General features: G+C 43.2%; 1 protein-coding gene across 2 annotated transcripts in view; it reads right to left on the reverse strand.

The window, feature by feature from the left end:
* CTNND2 (catenin (cadherin-associated protein), delta 2) overlaps positions 1-23,441 on the reverse strand; it is a 1,564,764-nt gene that overhangs the window by 384,746 nt on the left and 1,156,577 nt on the right. For both annotated transcript variants that reach the window (XM_006893173.1, XM_006893172.1), the window contains one exon: positions 16,750-16,963. In XM_006893173.1, coding sequence (XP_006893235.1) covers positions 16,750-16,963 — 214 coding nt within the window. The remainder of the gene's footprint in view (positions 1-16,749; positions 16,964-23,441) is intronic.

The raw sequence follows: 23,441 nt of genomic DNA on the forward strand, positions 1-23,441 counted from the left end.
ATGCCAATGGTCTGAACATGATGATGGTACGTGGCTAGGCTGCACTTTGTTCTTCTGTTTATGGGGCTGCATGAGTTGAAAGTCAATATTGACAATGAAGGAGGACAAAACCCACACCTCCTCTCATCTTCGACTGACAGATCGTTGACTACAGATCTCAAATGCATTTCAGATCTTCTGCTGCACTTGGATCACAGTGTTGTTCCCACACCACATATACCCGGAGAACAAAGAGAGCTGGGGATGTGGACTGTCATGGCTACTAAGCACACTTCTCTTCTGTCTCTGAGATACAGGATGAGAAAGCATTTCACAGACAGGATTCCTCTGGGCTTTCTCTTGAGGAAGTGTGGATATTTGATGGCACACAGCTGCTAAGACAAGACGCACCAGCAGTCATTATGGGTAGCCCATCAGAAGAGCAGCTTGAAAAGTAAGAAGATTCTCAAGTGTGTCAGACACAACTGAAGTTTCTCCCCCGCCAGGCTGAGCTTCCCCCTCTAGGGGACAACCAGGGAGGAAATTTACTTAGAACACCTCTATGGGAATAACAAACAAAAGCATCTGTTGGAAAAGAAACCAGGTGTTGGGCAAAGAGGCAGACATTCCTTAATTCTTCTCTCTCCTCAAGGATTCAGCGGGGATTCCTATGTTGTATTCGTTAACACTAGTTAATGTAATTTTTGTGATAATTGTAGAGCAAACAGAGCAAACTCTAAAATATAATTAGGGAAAAGTGTTTCTAATTAACTTGTAACTCATGAGTCGCGCCGCAGAGCCACAAATCAGTTATGCATTGTCAGATGCTACGAGCGAACATGTACTGTACATTTCAATCTTGGCAAACAAACACAACCAAACAAAGCCCAAGGCCCTTGGCAATGCCTCTCTTTGAACCTCATCACACTTTGGCATGCTTGGAAACTTAGTTTTAGATAAGTTCAGGTATGTTTCACATCCCAGTTTTCTTGGAGATTAAACAAACAAAACATATACCTTCTTAGACAGTCTAGGAATATTGAACATTTTCCTTCAATGGAGTGCAAAATGCACAACACACACAAAACACTCTGATGAGTTAATAAAAGTCAAAGCTCACCACATTGTTAAACGCAAATCATTAGGAAAAGTCAGAGAGTCCTTTTGGACTCTAATCCACACCCCTCATGAGTCACACTTTTTTTCCTTATTGTATTCAGTTTTTATTGTATTGGATTCTTTATTAATAATAATAATAATTTTAATGAAAATGTATAGAGATTTTGGTTTTCCATTCATTCATTGTTGCACTTTTCTCCCTGCCCAACCCTTTACTCCCTCCCCAGTTCGCTCTTCTCTTTGAAAAGTAAAAGAAAAATTCTTTCATTGTTATACAATCCCTCCCCCCAAGTGCACTCCTCTATGCAGCCTTCGGTCTGGATTCCTAATACATAATGATATAGCCCTTTTAAACAGTTCTCTCCCTCATCTGTTTCAATGCAGTATACATTATTTATCTCATCTTTCTCAGTCTCTTAAATTCCCTTTTGGAACCTGATAGCGCTTTGTGACCTCAAATGCTGGAGAGAAGGTCTGATGAACTTGAGTCTGAAAGGCCACAGCTTTGAGGACCTTACAGGCCAGTTCTGTGCTGTACATATGGGGTCACGAAATCAGAACTAACCGAATGGGAACTGTTTTGGTCTGGGGACTTGAGTATTATCACAGGTCTAGGAGGGAAGACTGGTGGTGGGGTAGGTTCTGGACACAATCACCAGCGTCTGGTGAGGCAACATTCAAGGAAGTCCATTACTGACCCTTCACCGCCATCAGCGCCAGCCTTCTCAGAGGAGAACAGAAGGACAGCTTTGACTGTCAAACACAACTTGGTGGAATTGAAGGGCTTGCCTAGAATAATCACTTTATCCCATCTCATCCCATCCCCACGGTCCTATTCCTCCCAAATCAATCCCTTGATGAAACGTCAGGCACGTGAGACTGCTGTAACGCAGTCGTTTTAGTTTGGGGTTTTGGAAATCTCAGCTCAACAGCTCCAGAGGATGCTCTCTTTCACTGGAAGGGTTGACACTTTTAGGTTATTTAGGAACCACATGAACGAGGAATTGTTCTTTCGTGCTTTGTCAGGATAACTGGAAGCAAACATGTTGTCTTGTGACACTCTATGACAAGAAGTGTGGTATCAGGATTGGTGGAAGAACTATCAACAACCTGCATTATGCAGATGACACAACCCTACTTGCTGAAACTGAGGAGGATCAGAAGTGCTTGCTGTAGAGGGTTAAAGACCGCAGCCCTCAGTATGGATTGAGGCTCAATGTCAAGAAGACAAAGATTCTCACCACTGGGCCAATTGGCAGCATCAGGATGGATGGTGAAGAGACTGAGATTGTTCACAGCTTCAGTTTGCTTGGCTCCATAGTCAACACTCTTGGCAACTGCAGGCAGGAAATTAAAAGATGTATTGCAATGGAAAAGTTTGCTGTTAGGGACCTCTCCAAAGTACTGAAGAGCAGTGGTGTCTCTCTGGAGACTAAGGTGTATCTGATACAGGCCATGGTCTTTGCAATGACTTGTAATGCATCAGAGAGTTGGACAATGACTAGGGAGGACAGAAGGGGAATTGATGCCTTTGAGCTTTGGTGCTGGAGAAGAGTATTGAGTGTACCATAGACTGCCAAGAAAACAAACAGATTCAGCCTGGAGAGAGTTAAACCAGGCTGCTCCTTAGAGGCAAGGATTCTGAGGCTTCGTCTGACATACTTTGTATGTGTTGAAAGGAGGGACAGGTCCTTGGAGAAGGACATCATGCTTGGGAGAGTGGAGGGACAGTGCAGGAGGGGAAGACCCTCTATGAAGTAGATTGATTCAATGACTGGGGTAGTCAGGATGGGTGTATCGGAGCAGTGTGATTGGCACAAGACAGAGCAGAGTTTAGGGCTGTTGTACATAGGGTTGCTATGAGTCTCAAGCAACTCGACAGCACATAACAACATAGAACACATTCAGAACTGTCCCTCTCTTAAGTGTTTGACTGCAGTGGCCAATTTCAATACAACAGCAGGAATATATTAGCTATTGTTGTAGTTAGGGGACAGTAAGTCAAGTATAACTCACAGCGACACTATGAACAGTAGATTTAAACCCTGTCTTATCCTGTGCCATCCTCATCATCTCTGACATGTGTCAATCCATCTGGCCGAGGGTATTCTGCTTTCCTCAACCCCTCCACTTTTCTAATTATGATCTCCCTTTCCAAAGAATCGCCTCTCCTGAAAAAATTCCCAAAGAATCTGAGATAAAGCTTTACCATCCTTGCCTTTAAGGAGCACTCTGGCTACACCCTCTCCAACACATGTTTGCTGTTCTTTTGACAGTCCATGGGATATCTAGTACTATCCTCCAGCACCACAACCCGAAGGCATCAACTCTTCTGTCATCCTCATTCCATCCCTCAGATGTTTACCAAGTGATTGGAAAGACCATGGCCTGAGTCAGGTACACTCTAGTCTTAATGTATTAGTCAGGGTTGACTTTCCCCAGGTTGGATTGTCTCCTTCTGGGAATGGAAGAGCACTGTTGGCCTTTGTCACACCTAAACTTACTCTGTCCCTGAAAGGTGGAGGGGTTTCTCTGAGGAATCGGTGTGCCTGTATGTCTTGGCTCACCTCTACTCTTCCTCTAGGAAAATATATGCTCAGTCTCATGATGCTCCAATTCCCCTGGTTCCTAGAGGATGTGCCCTGTGGGTGAGGGTGATTAAAGAGTGAGAGCTTCCTTAATAAGACTGCTCTCTGTGCCACAGTGGCTAAGCTTGCCTCATCCAGGTTCCATATCAGCAAACCCACGTGGCTGACGGCCTCCAACCTGGCCTCGACCAGCTGTTCTTCAATTATGTTGGGTCAGCCCCCAACTCCGAGTGACCTCATGCTATAGAGTAGAACTTCTCCTCAGCCCTTGGGTGGATCTAACAATCAACCATTTCATTAGAAGTCAACAAAATGGGTGACCCTGGAGGACATTAATATTTCAGTCACAAAAGGACAAATATTACACAGTACCACTGTTGTAAAATGGGACTGACATCAAGGCTGAGGGTAGACTGAGAAAAATGAGATAAATTATGTACACTGCATTGAGACAGATGAGGGCGAGAACCGTTTAAAAGGAATATGTGATTAGGTATTATTGTCATGACATGAGTCCAGAATGAAGGCTGCGTAGTAGAGTGGACTTGGAGGGAGGGATTGTATAACAATAAAAGAATTTTTCTTTTACTTTTCAAAGAGAAGAGTGAACTGGGGGTGGGGAGGTTGGGCAGGGAGAAAAGTGCAACAATGAATGAATAGAAAAAAAAGAAGTCAATCTCTAACACTTGAGCCTGACCAAACCCCTGACCTCTATCAGTAATGCGTTCATAATACTGTCCCCTTCATTTTGTTCAGATCTGGGCATTTATATGCTCCTGGAGTTCATATGACTTTGTTATCGTAGTTACTGTCACAATAGCATATTATAATAAAGTTCTATGACTTTGCTATTGCTATCGGGTGCCATCAAGTCAAGGTGATGGTGGCTCTCAGTTACCCTATGAACAACAGGTCACAACCTCACCTTATCCTAAGCCATCCTCACAATCTCCACTCTGCTCATGCCCAGTTTTGCAGTAACTCTGTCAATCCACCTCACTGAGAGCTTTCTCTATTTCGATTATCCTTTACTTTCCCAAGCCTGGTGTCTTTTCCCAATGTCTACTGAGTGCCTCCTGAACACATGCCCAAGGTATGCGCTAGGAGGCTTTATCATCTTGTCTCTAAGGAGCCTCCAGCTTGCAATTCTTCCAGGACGTATTTGTTTGGTCTTCTGGCCGTCCACGGGAGACTCAGTACCTTCTGCTGACACCACAATTCCAAGGCATCAATTCTTCCTCGTTCATTCTTCCTCACCATCCAACTTTCACATTCCTTACGGCTTGGGGTCGTTTATTTTTCACATTTGATGGAGCTGGTGCCACTGCAGCGGACATGTGTAAACACTGAGATGGTGGACTCTGAAGTCATTACTCTTCTGTAACTCCGAAACAACTTTATCACCTCCAATGTGAGAATTCTGGGCTGTAGTTACATCAGGAAACCAGAACTTTACTGGGGAACAGAGAATCCAACTGGCTGAGACTGTGCAGGAGGAAAGCAAAGGATGGTTTTCACACCTAAGTAAAAATTTTGGACTTTGAACTTTTGGACTTTTTAACACATAATGGCAACAGATATTGATTGCTGGACTTTACTTCCTTTGAACTTTAATGTCTTTGGACTTCAACATGAGAGGGGATTTAAACTTTGATTTTTAATTTCTCCTCAGGAATTTGAAATTTGGAGGTGTTTGAGTGGATATTCTAGGCATGTCTACCTTGCTAGCATTCTACTCTTGGAATGTCTTTATTCATTTTTATCCTTATAATGCTGTTTAATCTCACTCTACGATCTCTGGTGTGCTATGTGACTCTATAGGCTGCCATCCAACACAGCAATAGGACCTATCCAACAATTTGAGGGTCTTATCAGTACGGATGGCCTAGTGGTAAGAATCTTTGCTGCAATACAAAAGGCACATGGTTTGAATCTACTAGCTGCTCCATAGGAGAAGGATGAGAAGTCTCTTCTTGGGCAAATTATTGCCTCTGAAAAGCCACTGGAGGGTGATCTACAGGTTGGTTCTGACTTGACGACAAAACATCACCACCAGCAGCAAAATGTTTTCTTCGGGTGTATTTTGCCACCAGACTACACACAGACATTTTTCATGAAGGTCTTCACCTTTCTTATCGCTTAACTGATGGGTTACTTGAAGTAGAGATTTTGGTCTTGACTATCTTTATCTCTCTCCCTCTCCCTCTCCCCTCTCTCCTCTTATTTGCTCATACTCTTCCCTCTCTGTCTCTCACGCACTCTCTCTCTCTCCCCTCTCCCCTTTATCTCCTCTCTCCCTCTCCTCTCTCCTCTCTTTTGCTCACACTCTCTCTCTCCCCCCTCTCTCTCATGCACGCTCTCTTCTTTCCTCTCTCTCTCTCTCTCTCCTTCTCCCTCTCTCCTCTCTCTCCTTCTCTCCTCTCTTTTGCTCACACACTCTCTCTCTCTGCCCTCTCTCTCATGCACGCTCTCTCTCCTCTCCTCTCCTCTTTTCTCTCTCTCTCTCTCCCTCCCTCCCTTCTTCTCCCTCTCCCTCTCCCTCTCACCTCTCTTTTGCTCACACTCTCTCTCTTCCCTCTCTCTCTCACGCAAGGTCTCTCTCTTCTCTCTCCTCTCTCTTTCTGGTGAGTACACACACATTCACACACTCACATTCAGACCTCTCACTGGTGGTGTTTTTCTAGAGAACCCTGACTAAACAGTGTGAAAACCATATGATAATTGATTTAGATTGAATAAAATCAGCATATCATTTAAAGACCTGGAGAAAATAGAAAAGCAAAGCCAAACTTCATAGTGAATGCCTCAGAGGGAGGTGGGACCAGGATGGACAAGGCAGGGCATGATTTTTTTCCATTAAAAGTGTCTGTGCACTCTTTTATTTTTTTTAACCACACACATTTATTACTTTGATTAAAAAAGAAAAGAAGATGATGCCGTTAGTCATCATCCCCACCAATTCCAATCCCTCACAAACAAGTGTTTTAAGGAGATGCATTAAGAATCTAGGCCAAGAAGGTGCTATTCACTTTGAATACTGTAACTCTGTTAAACTCTCCTGCTTCTGTGTGTCTCCGTGTATCTTATTTCTTTGAACATGCACTTCTTCCAAGAAATGCAGCTAGCCAAGAAATGCAAAGACAGTAAACTTCATCTCACATACATCTCTACGACTTAGAGGCAAAGACGGTAAACTTCATCTCACATACTCTGGGTGTATTATCAGAAGGGATCAGTCCTAGGCAAAGGACATCATACTTGGAAACACGGTGGTCAGCAAAGGAAAGGAAGACCTTCAAAGAAAAGGACCGATACCATGGCTACAAAAAATGGGCATAAACACAGCACACAGTGTGAGAATGGGGCAGGATCAGACAGGATTTGGAGCTGCTGCACACAGGGATGCTGTCGAGCAGAGTTAACAGGATGGTACCTAAGATCAGGGACCTCTCCAAATTACTGAGGAGTAATGGAGTCAGTTTGAGGTCTAAGGTGAGCCTGATTCAGGCTATAGTAATTTCAGTCACTTAGTATGCATCTGAGAGCTGGACAATGGCTAAGGACGACAAAAGAAGAGCTGATGCCTTTGAGCTGTGGCATTAGAGAAGAGTGCTGAATATCCTATGGACGGCCAAAGGAACAAACAGATCGTCTTGGAGAGGATGCAGCTGGAGTGCTCCTTGGAGGCAAAGATGATGAAGCTTAATCTCACACATTTTGGGCATGTTGCTGGACACCTCCTCAAGCATGAAGGTGGAGGGGCAGCAAAAAGAGCCAAAGACTCTCAGATGGGGGGCTGAAATGGTGACTGAGGCAATGTGCTTGAGTGTGTCAGAGATTAGGAGGGTGATACGGAATGGGACAGTGTTCAGATCCATTGTTTATAGGGTTGATACTAGTCATACTTGACTTTAAAAAGAAAAATAGTATTTCCTTGCACAATAAATGAATTTCCCAACATTTGGGGAATAGTGCAGAGTTTGGGTTCTTTAGAAACTAGGCATTTACTCAACAGATCTCATGAGTACTCAGTACCGAATCAAAAGTTTCATGGTTGAAACATACCAGTTATTGTGCAGTAGGAAGATGGGACCGTCTGCTTCCACACAGATTCACAGACTCAGAGACTCCAGGGCAGCTCTTCTCTCTCTTAAAGGGCTCCTATGAGTTCAACTAAACCCATGGGCATTTTCTGAATGCTATTATGTTTTTTGCTGTTGATTACTTTCAAGTCGAGCAGGATTCATAGCGACCCCATGAACAAAAGGCCTGAAGCCCTTCCACAACCATCACCATCTGTCAAAGTTCACAGAGTTTCCAGAGGCATGCTGGTTAGGAAGGGGATGCCACTCCTGCTTCCAAAAATGCTATTATAGGTTTTCCTTTATTAGCTCACTTCAGACACATCATCAGAATAACCACCTGTCAAAAAGGACACTATGGTTGGTATGTTGTTGTTGTTATGTACTGTTGAGTTAGAACCAATGCATACCTGACCCCTCCGGTGGGTTTTCAGAGGCGGTTAATGACACTGGAGGAAATTGCTCATCCTTCTCCTACTGACTGGCTGGCGGCCTTGAACCTCTTGCCTTTGAGATTGCAGCAAAGCTTCTTGCCACTAGGCCACCAGAGCTCCCTGTACTTGGTATAGGAACAGTCAGTGCTGCTAGTCGCTCTCCAGTGAGTTCTGACACCTGGCAAACCTCCTGTGGACGAAGTAGCATCAACCTTCAATGTCTTCTGGGCAGGGCTTGAGGAAGCATATGGGCTGGCCGGTCTTCCAAGGTTTCTCTGAGGGGGTTCCACAGATCAACCCTTGCAATAGTCAGTGCTTGTTCATTTTGGCTTTGCAGGGATTCCATGGTAAAAGAGATTGCCAATGAAAACGAGAGAAGCTCTTAATGAGATGACAAGATTCAAACAAACTGAAGATGATGACGATGGCACAGGCCAGGGCACCATTTCTTTGTGTCATCTACAAGGTGGCTGTGAGCATCAGCTGACGTGATGGCAATGAAAAACAACAACGCTGCTCAAAAGTGTCAGAGCCGGGATGCAGCCAGCCTCCCCGATTCCCAGGAACGACGAGGCGGGCGCGTGAAGCTCAGAGGAGGCAAGGCACTCTCGCTCAAGTCCAGCTCTTAAGCACACGTGCTTCAGCAGAAAGAAAATGTATTTACTAAGCTTTATTGCTTAATAAAAGGATTTCATTGTGATTTCCAAAACATCGTGAAGTCTTTACATGGGCATTGCAAAATTTCGGTTGATTATCTTCATATTTAGGAGAGAAAGATTCTATTAGTCATGCCGAAGAGACTTACAGCCGCATTTCTAATCAAAGTTTATTTGCTTCAGAACATTGCAAGTGATGGCTAGCACACAACAGCTTCAACTGAATTTAAATAAAATTCAGATCGTCATCTCATAGCAATTACACATTGTGTAGGAAGAATGGGATTTATTGAAAGGTCTAACATGCGATGGCTAAATATATTCCGCTGCAGTCAGACACTGCAGCTGGGTTGTTTTGGGTGGTATTTTTTTGTTGTTGTTCTTTTTTTTGCTTGTTTGTTTGTTAAGCATGCATGTTTATATTCTGAATGTAAATGCATGCAAACATCTCACTTTCAACATTAGATTATTGCTCAAACACTCTGCCAAGCAACAGTCCATAAATAATTGAAGTCTTTTACATGATCTCGTCTTCCTTCCAGTCTTCAATTATTTATAATTTTATGCTCTCAACACTGGATTATAAATTCAGTGGATACAAATCCTAGGTACATTCTAAAAATCAGTAAATTTTTTAAAAATTGGTTTGTGTACGAAATTCACACACACTGTGTTTGCCACGAGTCTTCATAAAATGAGTCAATCTTTAAAGGCATGTTTTGCTTTTACAAGAAGTTCTCATGGCACAATGGTCAAAGCACCCAGTTGGTAACCAGAAGATTGACAGTGTGAAACCACCAACCTCTCTGAGGAAGAATGACGTGGTATATCCTTCTCTAAGATCATAGTCGTGGTAACTCTTGGGAAGTCCTACACTGTCCTACAAGCTTGCTATGGAGCGGACTACTCTCAGCACCAGCACTTTAAAAAATGCAGTGTGGCATTTCCTAAAAAAACAGAACATAGAAACTCTGTATGGTCTCGCTATTATTCCACTGCTAGGAATAGTACTACTCCAAGGAAATTAGAACTGAGATACAAATGGAGATCTGCACACCAATGGTCATAGCGGCACTGTTTACCATCACAAGTACACGGAGACAGCCCAAATGTCCAACCACAACTGAACGGACTGTGAAATTGTGGTGCATTCGCACAACAGAATACTTTGAAGCACTCAGGATCAAAGATTTTGAAAAATGCTATGTAACTTGGGAGAGACTGTAGAGCATTATGCTGAGTGAACTAACTCAGTCTCATAAGGACAAATACTGCATAAGACCATTATTGTAAAAATAGAAGGAAAACTAGTAAAACACGTATGGCAAACCAAAAGGAAAAGGGGTGGGGCAGAGGGGTGAGCATGGGTAGGGGCGAAACCACAGGGTTGCACAATTTGGTGGGTGGAGGGAGGATTTGCATGCCTGTTTTCTAGTCCCTGGAGAAAGCCACCTTAAGAGAAAGGCCGTCCGTAAGATTGATTGACACAACACTGCAATTGCACAGGTTAACCAGCACAGCAGGACTGCAAGGCTCAGGGGGTGCAGATAGAGCGGGGTTTCTCTCAGTCTGTATACACAGAGTCTCCAGGACCAGAGCTGACTAGATGGCCCCCAACAACAAGACAGCTGTGTTGAATATTTGTTCCTAAAACATCATAGTTTAGAAATAACTATCGAGGGAGTCAGAGAGGAACACTGTTCCCCTTTCCCTTTCTGTTCTCGCGTTGTTTTTTTTTTTTTGTTTGTTTGTTTTTTAGCACACTCATTTATTTTCATGCAATTGACAACAGGCAGGAGAGACAACCCAGCATATCTCCCTCCACCCACAGGGCTCCCTGTAATGCAAGGAGGGGACACTTTCCACTCAGCACTGCATCGTATTCTCTGGAAAGTTGCAGAAGTGTGTGTGTGTGTATGAGAGAGAGAGACAGAGAGAGAGAGAGAGAGAGAGAGAGTGTGTGTCATCGAGTCACAGGCAACTCATAGCAACCCTATGAACGAAAGTCCTCGACGCTTGCATACGTGACTTTCATCCTCTCTCCAGGTTCATTGGGTTTCCAGAAGCCAGCTTTTTACGGAAGTGGATGCCACTCCTGCTTCCAAGCTTGTTTTAATTGGGGAGCACCACCAAACACTGTCCACCATGGGTAACAATTTTCACATTTGACACACCAGTGTCACAGTGCTCAGCTTCACAGCAACCGCGAGTTACCTTTGTACAGAAGGTGGACACACCAGGGCTATACGACCTAGAAGAATGTTCGTCCAAACACAATTAAAAACAGGCCCAAGGGCCCTATGTCATTTTTTCCCCCATAGGGGGGAAAACCCCTCTTGTTTATTTGATTAAACAAAAATAAAATAAACTGCACAGGAACAATTTTAAGGTCCAAAGAGACACCAACTTTGTTTTAAGGCTGCAGTAGCCGATACATCTCCTTGCTACCTTCTCCATGGATCTCAGTGATACATTCAGAAGCCTGTTAGCCAACACATGAGTTTTTGAACACTTTTGGATGGTGAAGAGATTGAGATTGTTCACAGCTTCAGTTTGCTCAGCTCCATGGTCAACACTCTTGGCACCAGTAGCCAGGAAATAAAAAAAACGTATTGCGATGGGAAAGTCTGCGGTTAGGGACCTCTCCAAAATACTCAAGAGCAACAGTGTCTCTCTGGAGACTAAGGTGCGCCTGATACAGGCCATGGTTTTTGCAATCACTTGTTATGCATCAGAGAGTTGGACAATGACTAGGGAGGATAGAAGGAGAATTGATGCCTTTGAGCTGTGGTGCTGGAGAAGAGTATTGAATGTACCATGGACTGCCATGAAAACAAATAGATTCATCCTAGAGAGGGTTAAACCAGGCTGCTCCTTGGAGGCAAGGATTCTGGGGCTTCACCTGACATACTTTGGACATGTTGTAAGGAGAGACAGGTCTTTGGAGAGGGACATCATGCTGGGTAAAGTGGAGGGACAGCGCAGGAGGGGAAGACCCTCTATGAGGTGGATTGATTCAGTGACTGGGGTAATCGGGATGGGTGTGTCGGAGACAATGAGATGGGCACAGGATAGAGCAGGGTTTAGGGCTGTTGTACATAGGGTCGCTATGAGTTGCAAAAGACTCGACGGCACATAACAACAACAACAACATTGCCTGTCATGCCTGTGGCCTGCAGTATAATATTTATGATTTAAAAGTGAACATAAAGAAAAAAAAAGAACGAAGGGGAAAAAAGGCCCCAAACACACTTTAGGCTCAGATTTCGGGAAAGACCTTGCCCAGCCACTGATCCACTTAATCTATGGGACCTGTGAGCCACTGCAATGGTCGCTGGGACAAAGGTGGCCAGGGGGAACCAGTACTGCAAATGAACTTGTTACAAGGTCCTATGGTATTTTAAGATTCCAGCACGCCCAAATGCTGGGAAACTCTGGGCCAGAGACCCTCAAGTCATCTAGCAAGTCTGCTCTGTGGACACCCACGTGGGCAAAAAGAAAGCCACAAGTACCCCAGCGTTCCCTATTTGCCTCTCCTCAAGATGCAAGAGGCTGCATCCATCCAGCTGACAACAACAGTACGTCTAATATTCTTCACCAGCATCTCATTTAAAACGTATTGATTCTTCTTGAATTTTACTTATTCTGATTATCTTAAATGAGGACTAAAGATAACAACGCAAAAGAAAGCAAGCCAAGACATACTGCCTTCAAGTTCATGTCAATTCCGGACGATCCTCCCTTGGGTTTCTGAGGCTGGAGAGGCATGGTCTTAATGTAGAACAGCTGGTGGATGGGAACAGCCAACACGCCGGGTTAGCAGCCCAACTCAACACGCAACACACTGTGCCACCAGGACTCCCAAGCCAAGGCTGCTGAACTGAAAGCCAGCTAGCAAGACTTCCAGAGTCGATACAATCTGAACTTCACAGCGCACACGCCAGGCAGCCATGGGCAGCGATAAAGATAAAAATAACTCTAACGCTCTTTGAGGCGAACGCAGTTTGGCACGTTTTCTTTTTGCTTCAGGGAGTCGTGTCACCTTTGGTTAGCTGCGCGTCACTGATGCAGCACTGAAACAGAAATCACCGGAGTCCTGCTGATGGATGCTTGGAATAAGAATGAACTCAGTTCTGCAGCACCCTTTCCTCCTCTCTGTGCGGCCTTCTCACATGTCCACTGCCCGTTTCCATTCTCCAGTGGTTGCCTGACCAACATGCTTGTTGCCTTTCAACAGTACCCATGGGATAACTCTACAAATCACGAGCTTTACCTTCTCAATGTCCTGGCAGCATCCTTTACTTGACAACAGCAGAATCTGTATTGCAAGTCCTGCCAACCTGAGTAAGACCCTGTATGTAGAAGGTGGAAAACATTTACTCCAGGGGCAACCACAGTTAACTCTTCATTCCTTGTCCTTTTCTCAATAATACACCATGGCTCTGATGGCTTGGAAGGTGGCAGAGAACACGACTTCTGCTAGAAGGTGAGCTGAAGAGGCTCAGCTACACATTGATAGAGAGGCATCAAGCCATGATGTGGCTGGTCCTGGGTATAAAGCGTGATTCTTCTCAAAAGGAGGACAGCCAGATGGGTAAAGCTGTGTCTGTATAACAAATTCTGTGACTGGAGTGGTGGGAATAAGTGCATTTGAGATGGTTAGGTTGGCACAGGATAGAACAGCATTTAGAGCTCTTGTACACAGGGTCGCTATGAGTCGCAAGCGACTTGATGGCACATAACAACAACAACAAATGCTACCAGCAAAAGAATGTTCTTGGCATTGTGAAGTTGTTATCTGCCTCAGGAACAGTCAAAAGAGGCTCCCATAGACATTCTGAACATTGCCCAACTGGATACGGAGTAGACCCAGGTGTATAGAATGCATGACCCCAGGGGCTATCTGAACCCCTGTTAAGGGAATGAAGTAGCTATCAATTCCTTTATCGTCACTTTATAGATGAGAAGCAGCATGGTCCACAGTGCACGAAGACGTCCTGGCCAGGAGATCATCTCCACTGTCTTCCCTCCTAAAGCCTTCAATCATTTCCACCTTCTGCATGCAGCTAAGATTTCTTGCCCATGAGATAAGTCACCATTCAAGAAGCTGCCAGACAAGGGCTTTGTATGGGAGCAAGTGGAACTTTTGACAAAATCTAAGTCTTCCTGAATCAAGACAAAGATGCATCAGGTACAAGGTAGATGTGCTCTTACTTCTGCTGATGTCATGCATCCATTAGGAAGATCTTAACAATAAAAAGCATTGTCATTTTCATTTTCCCTGTGTCCTTTAACGGAACTTGTGGAAATGAGAACAGGCCTATAACAGCAAGGTATAATCCCAGGTATGAAACTCAACTTCATCTTATATGTTCATCTCACACAACATCTATTTAGTGCAAAATATTACTTAAGTAGTATTACTACCTTTCAAAATTTCTCCCCCTCCAAATATTGCATAGGGTCACTATTATAAAACAGGACTGACAATGGGGTTGAGGGAAGACAGAGAAGAAGGGGAGGGATGATGTATTTTTGCAACAGATGAGGGAGAGAACTGTTTAAAAGGGATATATGATTAGGTATTATTGTCATGATAGGATTCCAGAATGAAGGCTGCACAGTGCAGTGGACTTGGGCCTTGGTGGGGGAGGGACTGGATAGCAATGAAAGAGTTTTTCTTTTACTTATCAAGGAGAAAAGTGCATTGGGGGAGGGGGAGGGTAGGGAGAAAAGTGCCACAATGAATGACTGGAAACCCTAAGTCTCTGTAAACTTTCATTAAAATTAGTAAAAAAAAATTTCTTCCCCTCAAAAGATAGTTCTGTATGTTACAGAAAGAGAAGAATAAGAAGAGAAGGAGGGAATCTAGTTCTGATTTAAGGAGCTCTGGTGCTGTAGTACATAAGGGGCTGCATTGCCAACCAAAAGCCCAGAGGTTCAAAGCCACCATCAGCTCATGTGGAGAAAGATGGGCAGTAGCCCCCCATGGGGAGTTCCAGCTTTGGAAACCCAATAGAGGGCTGCCATATGTCAGACTGGACTTGATGGTGTTGTTGTTGTTGTTGTTGTTAGGTGAGCTGAGTATGACTAGTTGAGCATGACTCACAGCGAACCTATGAACGGCAGATCTGAATTCTGTCCGATCCTGTGCCATCCTCACACTTCCTGACACCCTAAGGCCCACTGACGCAGTCACTGTGTCAATCCGCCTGGTTAAGGGTCTTCCTCAATGAGGTCGCTTGTAGTTCTAATTTAATTAAGTACGTAAAAGGATGTGACAATAATTTTCTGTTGTTCTTAAGTTGATTCCAATTCGGTGTGACATCTGTACAGAGTAGAAATGCTCGACAGTGTATCCATGGCTGGAAATTCTTACAGAATCAGCCGGCCATGTCTGTTTTTCACGGAGCACTGATGGGCTGAAATTGTCTATCTTTTGGGTAAGAACCAACTCCTTAACCAGTGCCCTACTGGGACCCTCAACCTTAATAGTAAAGGGTGTAAGTTTTAGAAGATATGCTAAGGTTGAGAGATTTGCCCAAGGGAGGAATAACGTATAACTCTCTGCCTTAAGTATCATCTTAAATAAACAAACCCACATAGTCTTTGTCAGCACAGAGACGAGGAATTGTTGAGACTGAAAGTCAATCACGGATGTTTACAAGGTCATTTTCTGAAAGTTAACTCTGCTGTCCATCTGGCAAATACCAGCACGAAAGGTGCACTGATGACCCCCAAAACAAAGAACCCCCTCAGACAACAATGACCATACTGAAAAAGAAAATGAGACATTCACCTCAAATCTTGCATTGTAACCATATAAGTCATGAGCACATTAACAAAGACCACACATTCCAAAAGGAAGGGATGTGAGCTGGGAGCCGCCATTTCTCATGTTCATGCAGGGTCCAAGGAAAGTGCGTGCTAAATGCTTGACCTGGACTCGCTCCTCAAATCATCACCACTGCGAGAAGTGATACTCCTGTCATCTCCATCCTACAAGACCCAAAATCTTATAGTCACAGAAAGGCTTTCTTTCATGCTTAATTCTCGAAACATCTTTAATGGGTAAACATAACCTTTTGTCTTTCAATAGCTAGATATGGTATGTACAAGACATTTGCTTTATTTACCTTAAGGTCTGTGCTGTGAACTGCACTATAAACCAGAATATATGCCTATTACCCATTCCTCCACTCTACAGGAGTAAAAACTGACTACTAACAACTGTCTTCAATACTTCCCACACACAGTCTTTGCATCAGTTTATTGAATAAGGATGACAGAGGAAGAATGTATGCTTTTAAACTGCGGTATTGGAGAAGCGTACTGGATATTCCATGGACTGCCAAGGAGCAAACAGATGTGTCTTAGAGAAAGTGCAGTCAGAGTGTTCCTTGGCGGCAAAGATGACAAAGTTTTCCCTCATAGACTTTGTTGCTCAGAGAAGCTTTCCTTGGAAAGGTGGGGGGATGGTGAAGGAGAGGAAGACCCTCAACTGGTGGATTGACAGAGTGACTGCGCAATGAACTTCAATGTGTCAGAGATGAGGAGGATGGCACAGGATGGGACAGGGTTCAGATCTGTTGTACGTAGAGTCACTATTTGTAAAATAAATGTCAAGAACTGAGGTACGATCATAGCGTTTTAGTGAGGGTCATGTTTAGTGGATTGCAATGCTTAGATATGAGTATGGATGTTTCACATTTGACACTACTTTATCCATGTGCTTATACCTTTGGAAACAGTTAGCAGGCTCCTCTTTGGCTCACACTCTGAAAGGCCCTGCATCTTAGTATTTGGTTTTCTGCACACTTTCTATCCCGCTGGAAAAGAGGACACTGATATGGCAAATCCACCACAGTGTGAACAAACAGAGGTCTCTAACCTGTGACCAGTTCCCGGATCTCCAGGTCCGTCGCCTTGCGGAGTAGCCTCACTAGTGCCGGGATGCCACCGCAGTTTTTCAGGGCAATTTTATTGTCATCGTTGGCCTTCCCATACACCAAGTTCCTCAGAGCTCCGCAGGCACTGCGGTGGACTTCCGTCATCCGATGATCCAGCAGGTCCACCAGAAGCTGTATGCCCCCTTGTCTCCTTATCTGCAAGAACAAAGACACCACTTTTTCATGAGAAAAAAAGAAATGGGCAAGAATCAATCTCAGAAGGAAAAACCCCAAGACATACGTTGCAATTAAAGATGACCAGACAGTGACTCGTTTACTTTAGACGCATCAGCAGGAAAGATCAATCCCTAGACGGGTTAAGGAGGGGGTCGATGGAAATGGGCGGAAACATCAGTGAGACAGATACAACAGACACAGCAATGAGATGACCCAGTGAGGATGAAGAAGGTGCAGAACCAGGCAGCGTGCTGGTTCGTGATGCAGAGTTGGCTTGAGTCACAAGGTGGTGGCTGTTGATGGTTCCAAGCCATTAAGTTTATTCTAACCAAAATATATATTTTTCATACAAAGTCTATGCTACAATTAGTTGCACTGCCTTGAATTAAGGGGTAGACAGGAGAGAGAGAGAAAGCAAAAGCATGTTCTCTTCGGCTTTTATTGCCTTTCCTTGCTTTCACGGCCTGCCAATAAAAATTCAAATGCATTTTCTTTCAAGCTACCAAATTCTGGGTAAGTGCTTTTAACTTTATGATGGGCGTCTCAGACATTTCTCTTCATAAAAATACGCCACATACACATGGCATGTATCAGTTGAGGGAGCAAAAGGCATGAGGATGTGTCTCATTCCTTCAATTTATTAAATTTAACCAGCATCTTAAAGGTCTGCAGGATTGATGTCGAAAATGTTAAAATTATGCTTAGTACAGAAACACTTCAAACATATCAAAGGGACCAGACACTAAATGAGAACCAGAAGGAATGACGGGAAGATATCCAGAGGGGAAGATCTGGAAAAAGAAGAAAATAACTTATAATGAGTGTTGGGATACCATGAGTCTTAACCCAATCCTGTGTCGGTTGATTGTAAATAATAACAGCTTCACAAGAGGACAGCACAGAACTTGCCGAAGGATTTCCAAACACTGCACAACCTTACAGAAACCAACCACATCTTTCACCAGTACAACAGCGGGTATGAGTGAATCGCTGACTTCTTTTATTTTAAATTTATTTTTATTTTATATTGGTTTCTATACAGAATTTATATACCTTGTGTTTCACATGTTCCTGCATTCACAGTGTGTTTCATATGGTCATTCCCATACTCCACGCTTTATAAAATGAATCACCATTGATCGATGCCCACTATTACCCAGTATTTCCAGATTTACACCAGATCTTTCCTAATTCCTTCACCCCTCCCTCTGCCACCAAACTCTGTGACCCTGTGGCTTCCCCCTCTCCCCACCCTTAGTCTCCCTGCTTCCTCCCCTCCGCTCTTTGGGCATTTATACACCTCTTACTAGTTATCCATCTATTTTTACAATTATGGACTTATGTAGTATTTGTTCTGATGAGACTAAGTTCACTCAGCAATATGTTCACTACCTTCTTGCACATTATATTTTTCTAAATCATTGCTCCTGAGTTCTGAATAGTATTCCATGATATGCATGTACCACAGTTTCTCAACCCATTCATTCGCTGATGGACATTTGGGCTATTTCCATGTTCCTGCTGTTGTAAACCACTGACCTTTTATTTAGTAGTTGAAGGCTTCTATCACTGTGCCATGAGAGCTTCATAATAGGCATGCTATATGATTGATACATGTTGTATCACTGGGCTGATTGGCAGCATCAGGATGGATGGTAAAGAGATTGAGACTGTTCACAGCTTTACTTTGCTTGGCTCCACAGTCAACACTCTTGGCACCAGTAGCCAGTAAATTAAAAAATGTATTGCGATGGGAAAGCCTGCTGTTCGGGACCTCTCCAAAGTACTGAAGAGCAGCGGCATCTCTCTGGAGACTAAGGTGGGACTGATACAGGCCATGGTCTTTGCAATTACTTTGCAACCAGAGAGCTGGACATGACTAGGGAGGACAGAAGGAGAATTGATGCCTTTGAGCTGTGGTGCTGGAGAAGAGTATTGAATACACCATGGACTGCTAGGAAAATGAACAGGTTCATTCTGCAGATGGTGAAGCCAGGCTGCTCCTTAGAGGCAAGGATCCTGAAGCTTCATCTGACATACTTTGGACATGTTGCAAGGAGGGACCAGTCCTGGGAGAAGGAAGTCATGCTTGGGAGGGTGGAGGGACGGCGCAGGAGAGGAAGAACCTCTATGAGGTGGATTGATTCCATGACTGGAGTGATGAGAGTGGGAGTGTCAGAGACAGTGAAATTGGCACAGGACAGGGCAGGGCTTAGGGTCGCTATGAGTTGCAGATGACTCGATGGCACATAACAACAACAACAACATATGATTGACAACATCAGTAACAAACCTGGAAAGTCTCAGGATCCTCAAAATACAAACCACACTGCCATTGAGCTGATTCCAATGCACGGAAACTCAGGCTGTAAATCTTACCGTCTATCCTCTCCCATGGAGTTCCAGATGGATTCAAAATGCTGACCTTTCAGTTAATAGCTCAAGACATTATACACTATGGCACCAGAGCTCCTGAACATTATCTTAAATAAAGAAATATTTTTAAATTAATGAAGGGGTGGGGAAACTATTTCCAGGTGTATGTCCTTCATGTTGTACTCTGGATGTCTGATCAATTATAAAATTTAAGGTGGAAACAAAAAAACCAGAAAATTAGGTTGCTGTATGATACAAAAGTTTCCTGGTGTGTAAAGGATTAGGTTGTTAATGGAAATGTCTGTGGTTTGAACCCACCAGTTTCTGTACAGGATAATGACAGGCAGTCTTTAACATGAACGCTCATCCTCAGAAACCAATTGGAATAAGAGTTAACTAGATATCAGTGGGTTTAGTACACAGACTGTTTCAAACAGCTTTGACTAGCATAGCTGCATTTGGATATTTCTGTATTTTATATAAATATGACATGATTCACTTAATAATGCTCTCTTTTTAAAATGTTAGATGTTTCTAAGGATGGAGAGATTATAATTTCAAGCCTTCCCTTGCAGATTTTTTTTATAGAACATTCATTCGTTGCTGGGATGGGTCAGGGCACATAGAAATCCCCGGGTTCATTCAAAGGTGCTTAAATATCACCACCTTGGAGGCTACTCTAATCATACTGTTTAGCACTGCCATCTCTGGGAGACAGAGCCTGCAACAGTGGGTTTGAGCACAGGAGCAGGTGGGAGAACAGAGTTGGACTGGCCAATGTTACTGTCACACACAGTTGTTATAAGTTAGAGTCTCCAACAACTGGAGGATTATAATAAAAGATTGGGACAGTAATGACTGCTGGTGAGGACACACAGGAATCAGTGCCTTCGTACACTGCTGGTAGGAAGTGCAATTGATGGTTCAGTCATTAAAAAAACAAAGCGAAACAACCAACAGCCTGTCATTCCACAGATGATTCAACACAGGGCTGTCATATTTTCTGGTGGTTACTGTCAATTATATTCCGACTCATGGTGACCCCAAGGGTCACAAAGTAGAACAAAAGAGAAAATGTTTTCAAGACCGTCTGCAAGCACGTCATCAGGCTTGTCTTTGGAGGCACCTCGGGGTAGGTGTGAGCTGCCACCTTCCGGCTAGGGGTCAAGTGCGTAACCTGTCCACCTTCGAGTGACCCACAAGGGCTGCTCCTATGCTACAGCTGAGAGACAAGGAACATGCTCTCTCCACATTAGGATGTATGGTAATGTTGGATGCACAGGAGATGGATTTGTTGAATCAGTGGTTGTTGGCTGAACAGTAAGGATAATACACAATGTGTTTCTCAAATTAGCTAACATGGTGCTTTTCAAAACTGAGCAATACACTTCTTTTAGGGGAAAAATTAATCCTTTGGTGAATAGTAAGAAGGTATCCAGGGGCTACACTGGCTATTCCTGTACCAACTTAGAAATTTAATCAGGTTGAAAGTCATTCTTACTCAGTGAGTGTCTAGATTATTCAAAATATGTTTATAGAAATTATTTTCAGCTACCAAATGTAAGTCTAATTAGTTGAAATTCTCACAGAATTCATGTACCTTAAGTCACTAATGTATGAAATACAAATATCTTTTATTACACCTCCTGGGAAAATAGGACCAGGAGAGAAAGAAGGGTAGTCCCAGCATCTTCTGTTTTCTATGCATGTATATTTGCACTCTTTTAGAATTCTATGAGTTTAATTTTCTTAATAATGAACGCACCCAGATATATAAATAATAAATCCATCCTTCTTGTGAACCTGTCAGCTATCTGAATTGAAAGCAGATAATGCAGTAAATGAACCTATATATCTACCTATATATTCAACCTGCCTACTATTCTATTTAAAGCTATATTTTTAGCAATACTTGATCTTTTTATTAATATTTCTAATTCATCATGACATAGATAACATATTCCATTCATACATACTTAATGAACTAAGCTATTAAAATATTATTCCAAAACATTCAAAGGGAAAACAAAATGAATGCAAACTGAATTTTTAATGGTATAATGAGCACACACGTTTTTTATTGTGACCTTAATTAATGTTGATATAACCACTTTTATAATGGAATCTTGGGTCCTGTTTTAATCTATTTAGGGAAATGCAGATGTGACAGTGGAACCCTTCTTTTGCTATTGATTTTGAAGTCATCAGATCATCTTCATTAAAAACTTTTTTAGTGCATTGGTGTTGATTCTACTCAACAATGTGTGACACATTTTTCAGGGTTGTAACCAAATACTGGGAATTGTTGCATTTTAAATATTCACATGTGTGAACTAGGGTGATCACATTTTTGGTCCTGACTCCCACCACTGTCTCTTGCCCCTCAACAGTACTAGATCAGAAAATGTGAAATAGATTTTCAATTCTTCTCTACATCATCTTTTATTTTTTAATTCATCGCAAGGATCCCTGGTGGAGCAGTGTATCATATGCTGTTGTTGCTGAATACCATTGAGTCAAAACCGACCCATACCTGACCCTCCAGTGAGTTTTCAGAGGCAGTTAATCGCATGGGAGGAGATTATGCCTCCTTCTCCTACAAAGCGGCTGGCAGATGCAAACCATGTGTATGTTCAGGGTTGCAACACAAGTTCTTAACTACTAGGCCACCAGAGCTCCCTGCCTTATGTGTAGTGTTGCTAATCAAAATTTTGGCTATTTGAATCCACTGGCTTCCCCGTGGGAGAAAGATAGTCTCTTGAGGTGAGATTTACCACCTCAGGAACCCAACGGTTGCTGTGCAGCAGAAGCAGCTCCTTGACACTGTGTCTGTTGGTTGAGTTCTTTTATCTACAAGAGTCCCTGAATGGAGTTAACACACTCAAATAGATTCCAGATTTAGAGGAAGTACAAAAGAAAGGTATAGTGACTAAATTGCAAAAAGAAAACAAAAACAAACAAAATAACCAGTCATGGAAACCCTCGTGGAGTGCAGTTCTACCCAGAAACACGTTGGGCCATCTTGACTTGGAATCACCTTGAGAGGAGCTGGGTTTACTTCACTTGCAGGACTCCTGAGTGGTTATGAATGTGTGTGAGGGGCTGGCCTCTACATTGCCCCTCTGTCCTGCTTTCCTCCCAGATCTGCTTGCACACCAACCTGTGTTCATCCCAAAACCCTTTTAAGTCTCCAAACTATTACCAATAATATAAAGCTTCTGGGGAAAAAACTCAGGGCAACTTGTTGTCGTTGTTGTTATGTGCCATCGAGTCACTTGCGACTCATAGTGACCCTATGTACAACAGCTCTAAACTCTGCTCTGTCCTGTGCCAATCTCATTTTCTCCGACACACCCATCCTGATTACCCCAGTCACTGAATCAACCCACCTCATAGAGGGTCTTCCCCTCCTGTGCTGTCCCTCCACCCTCACAAGCATGATGTCCCTCTCCAAGGACCTGTCCCTCCTTACAACATGTCCAAAGTATGTCAGACGAAGCCTCAGAATCCTTGCCTCCAAGGAGCAGCAGGGCAAGTTAGCTTATTTAATATGGTATTTTTTCCCGCCTCCTCTCCTACTCAGCAGAGAGATAAATATTTTCCACGTCTCCCTCCTGTTGTTCACTCTGTATCCAACAGGCAGAAGAACTCTTGTTCTTTCTACACTTCGGTCTGTCTGATTCCTTTCCTGCCTCACCTTCTCTCTTGTGCATCACTGTGCAAGAAGATCTGAAACCCAAATCTTGTCACATGGTAGTTTCCTTCTCTTTGTGCCCATATGATTCAGATTATGAAAAACAATCAATGTTTCCTTCAAGAGACAAATAATCAATGTTTACATCTAAACATTATGCTAAGTAAAGAAACAGCCAGATGCAAAAATATAAATATTGTCAAATCCTGCTTACACAAAATAGCTGGAATCGATAAAGCACGAGACAGAAATTAGATTAACAGTTACCATCGATTAGGAGAAAGGGAAAGGAGGAGTTACTGCTTCATGGGTACAGAGCTTCAGTTCAGGATGATGAAGAAGGTTTAGAAATTAATAATATTTAAAAACTCAAAACTTCATTTGACA

This window comes from Elephantulus edwardii, unplaced genomic scaffold (genome assembly GCF_000299155.1).
Source record: "Elephantulus edwardii isolate Elephantulus edwardi_28Jun2011 unplaced genomic scaffold, EleEdw1.0 scaffold00125, whole genome shotgun sequence".
NCBI lineage: Eukaryota > Metazoa > Chordata > Mammalia > Macroscelidea > Macroscelididae > Elephantulus > Elephantulus edwardii.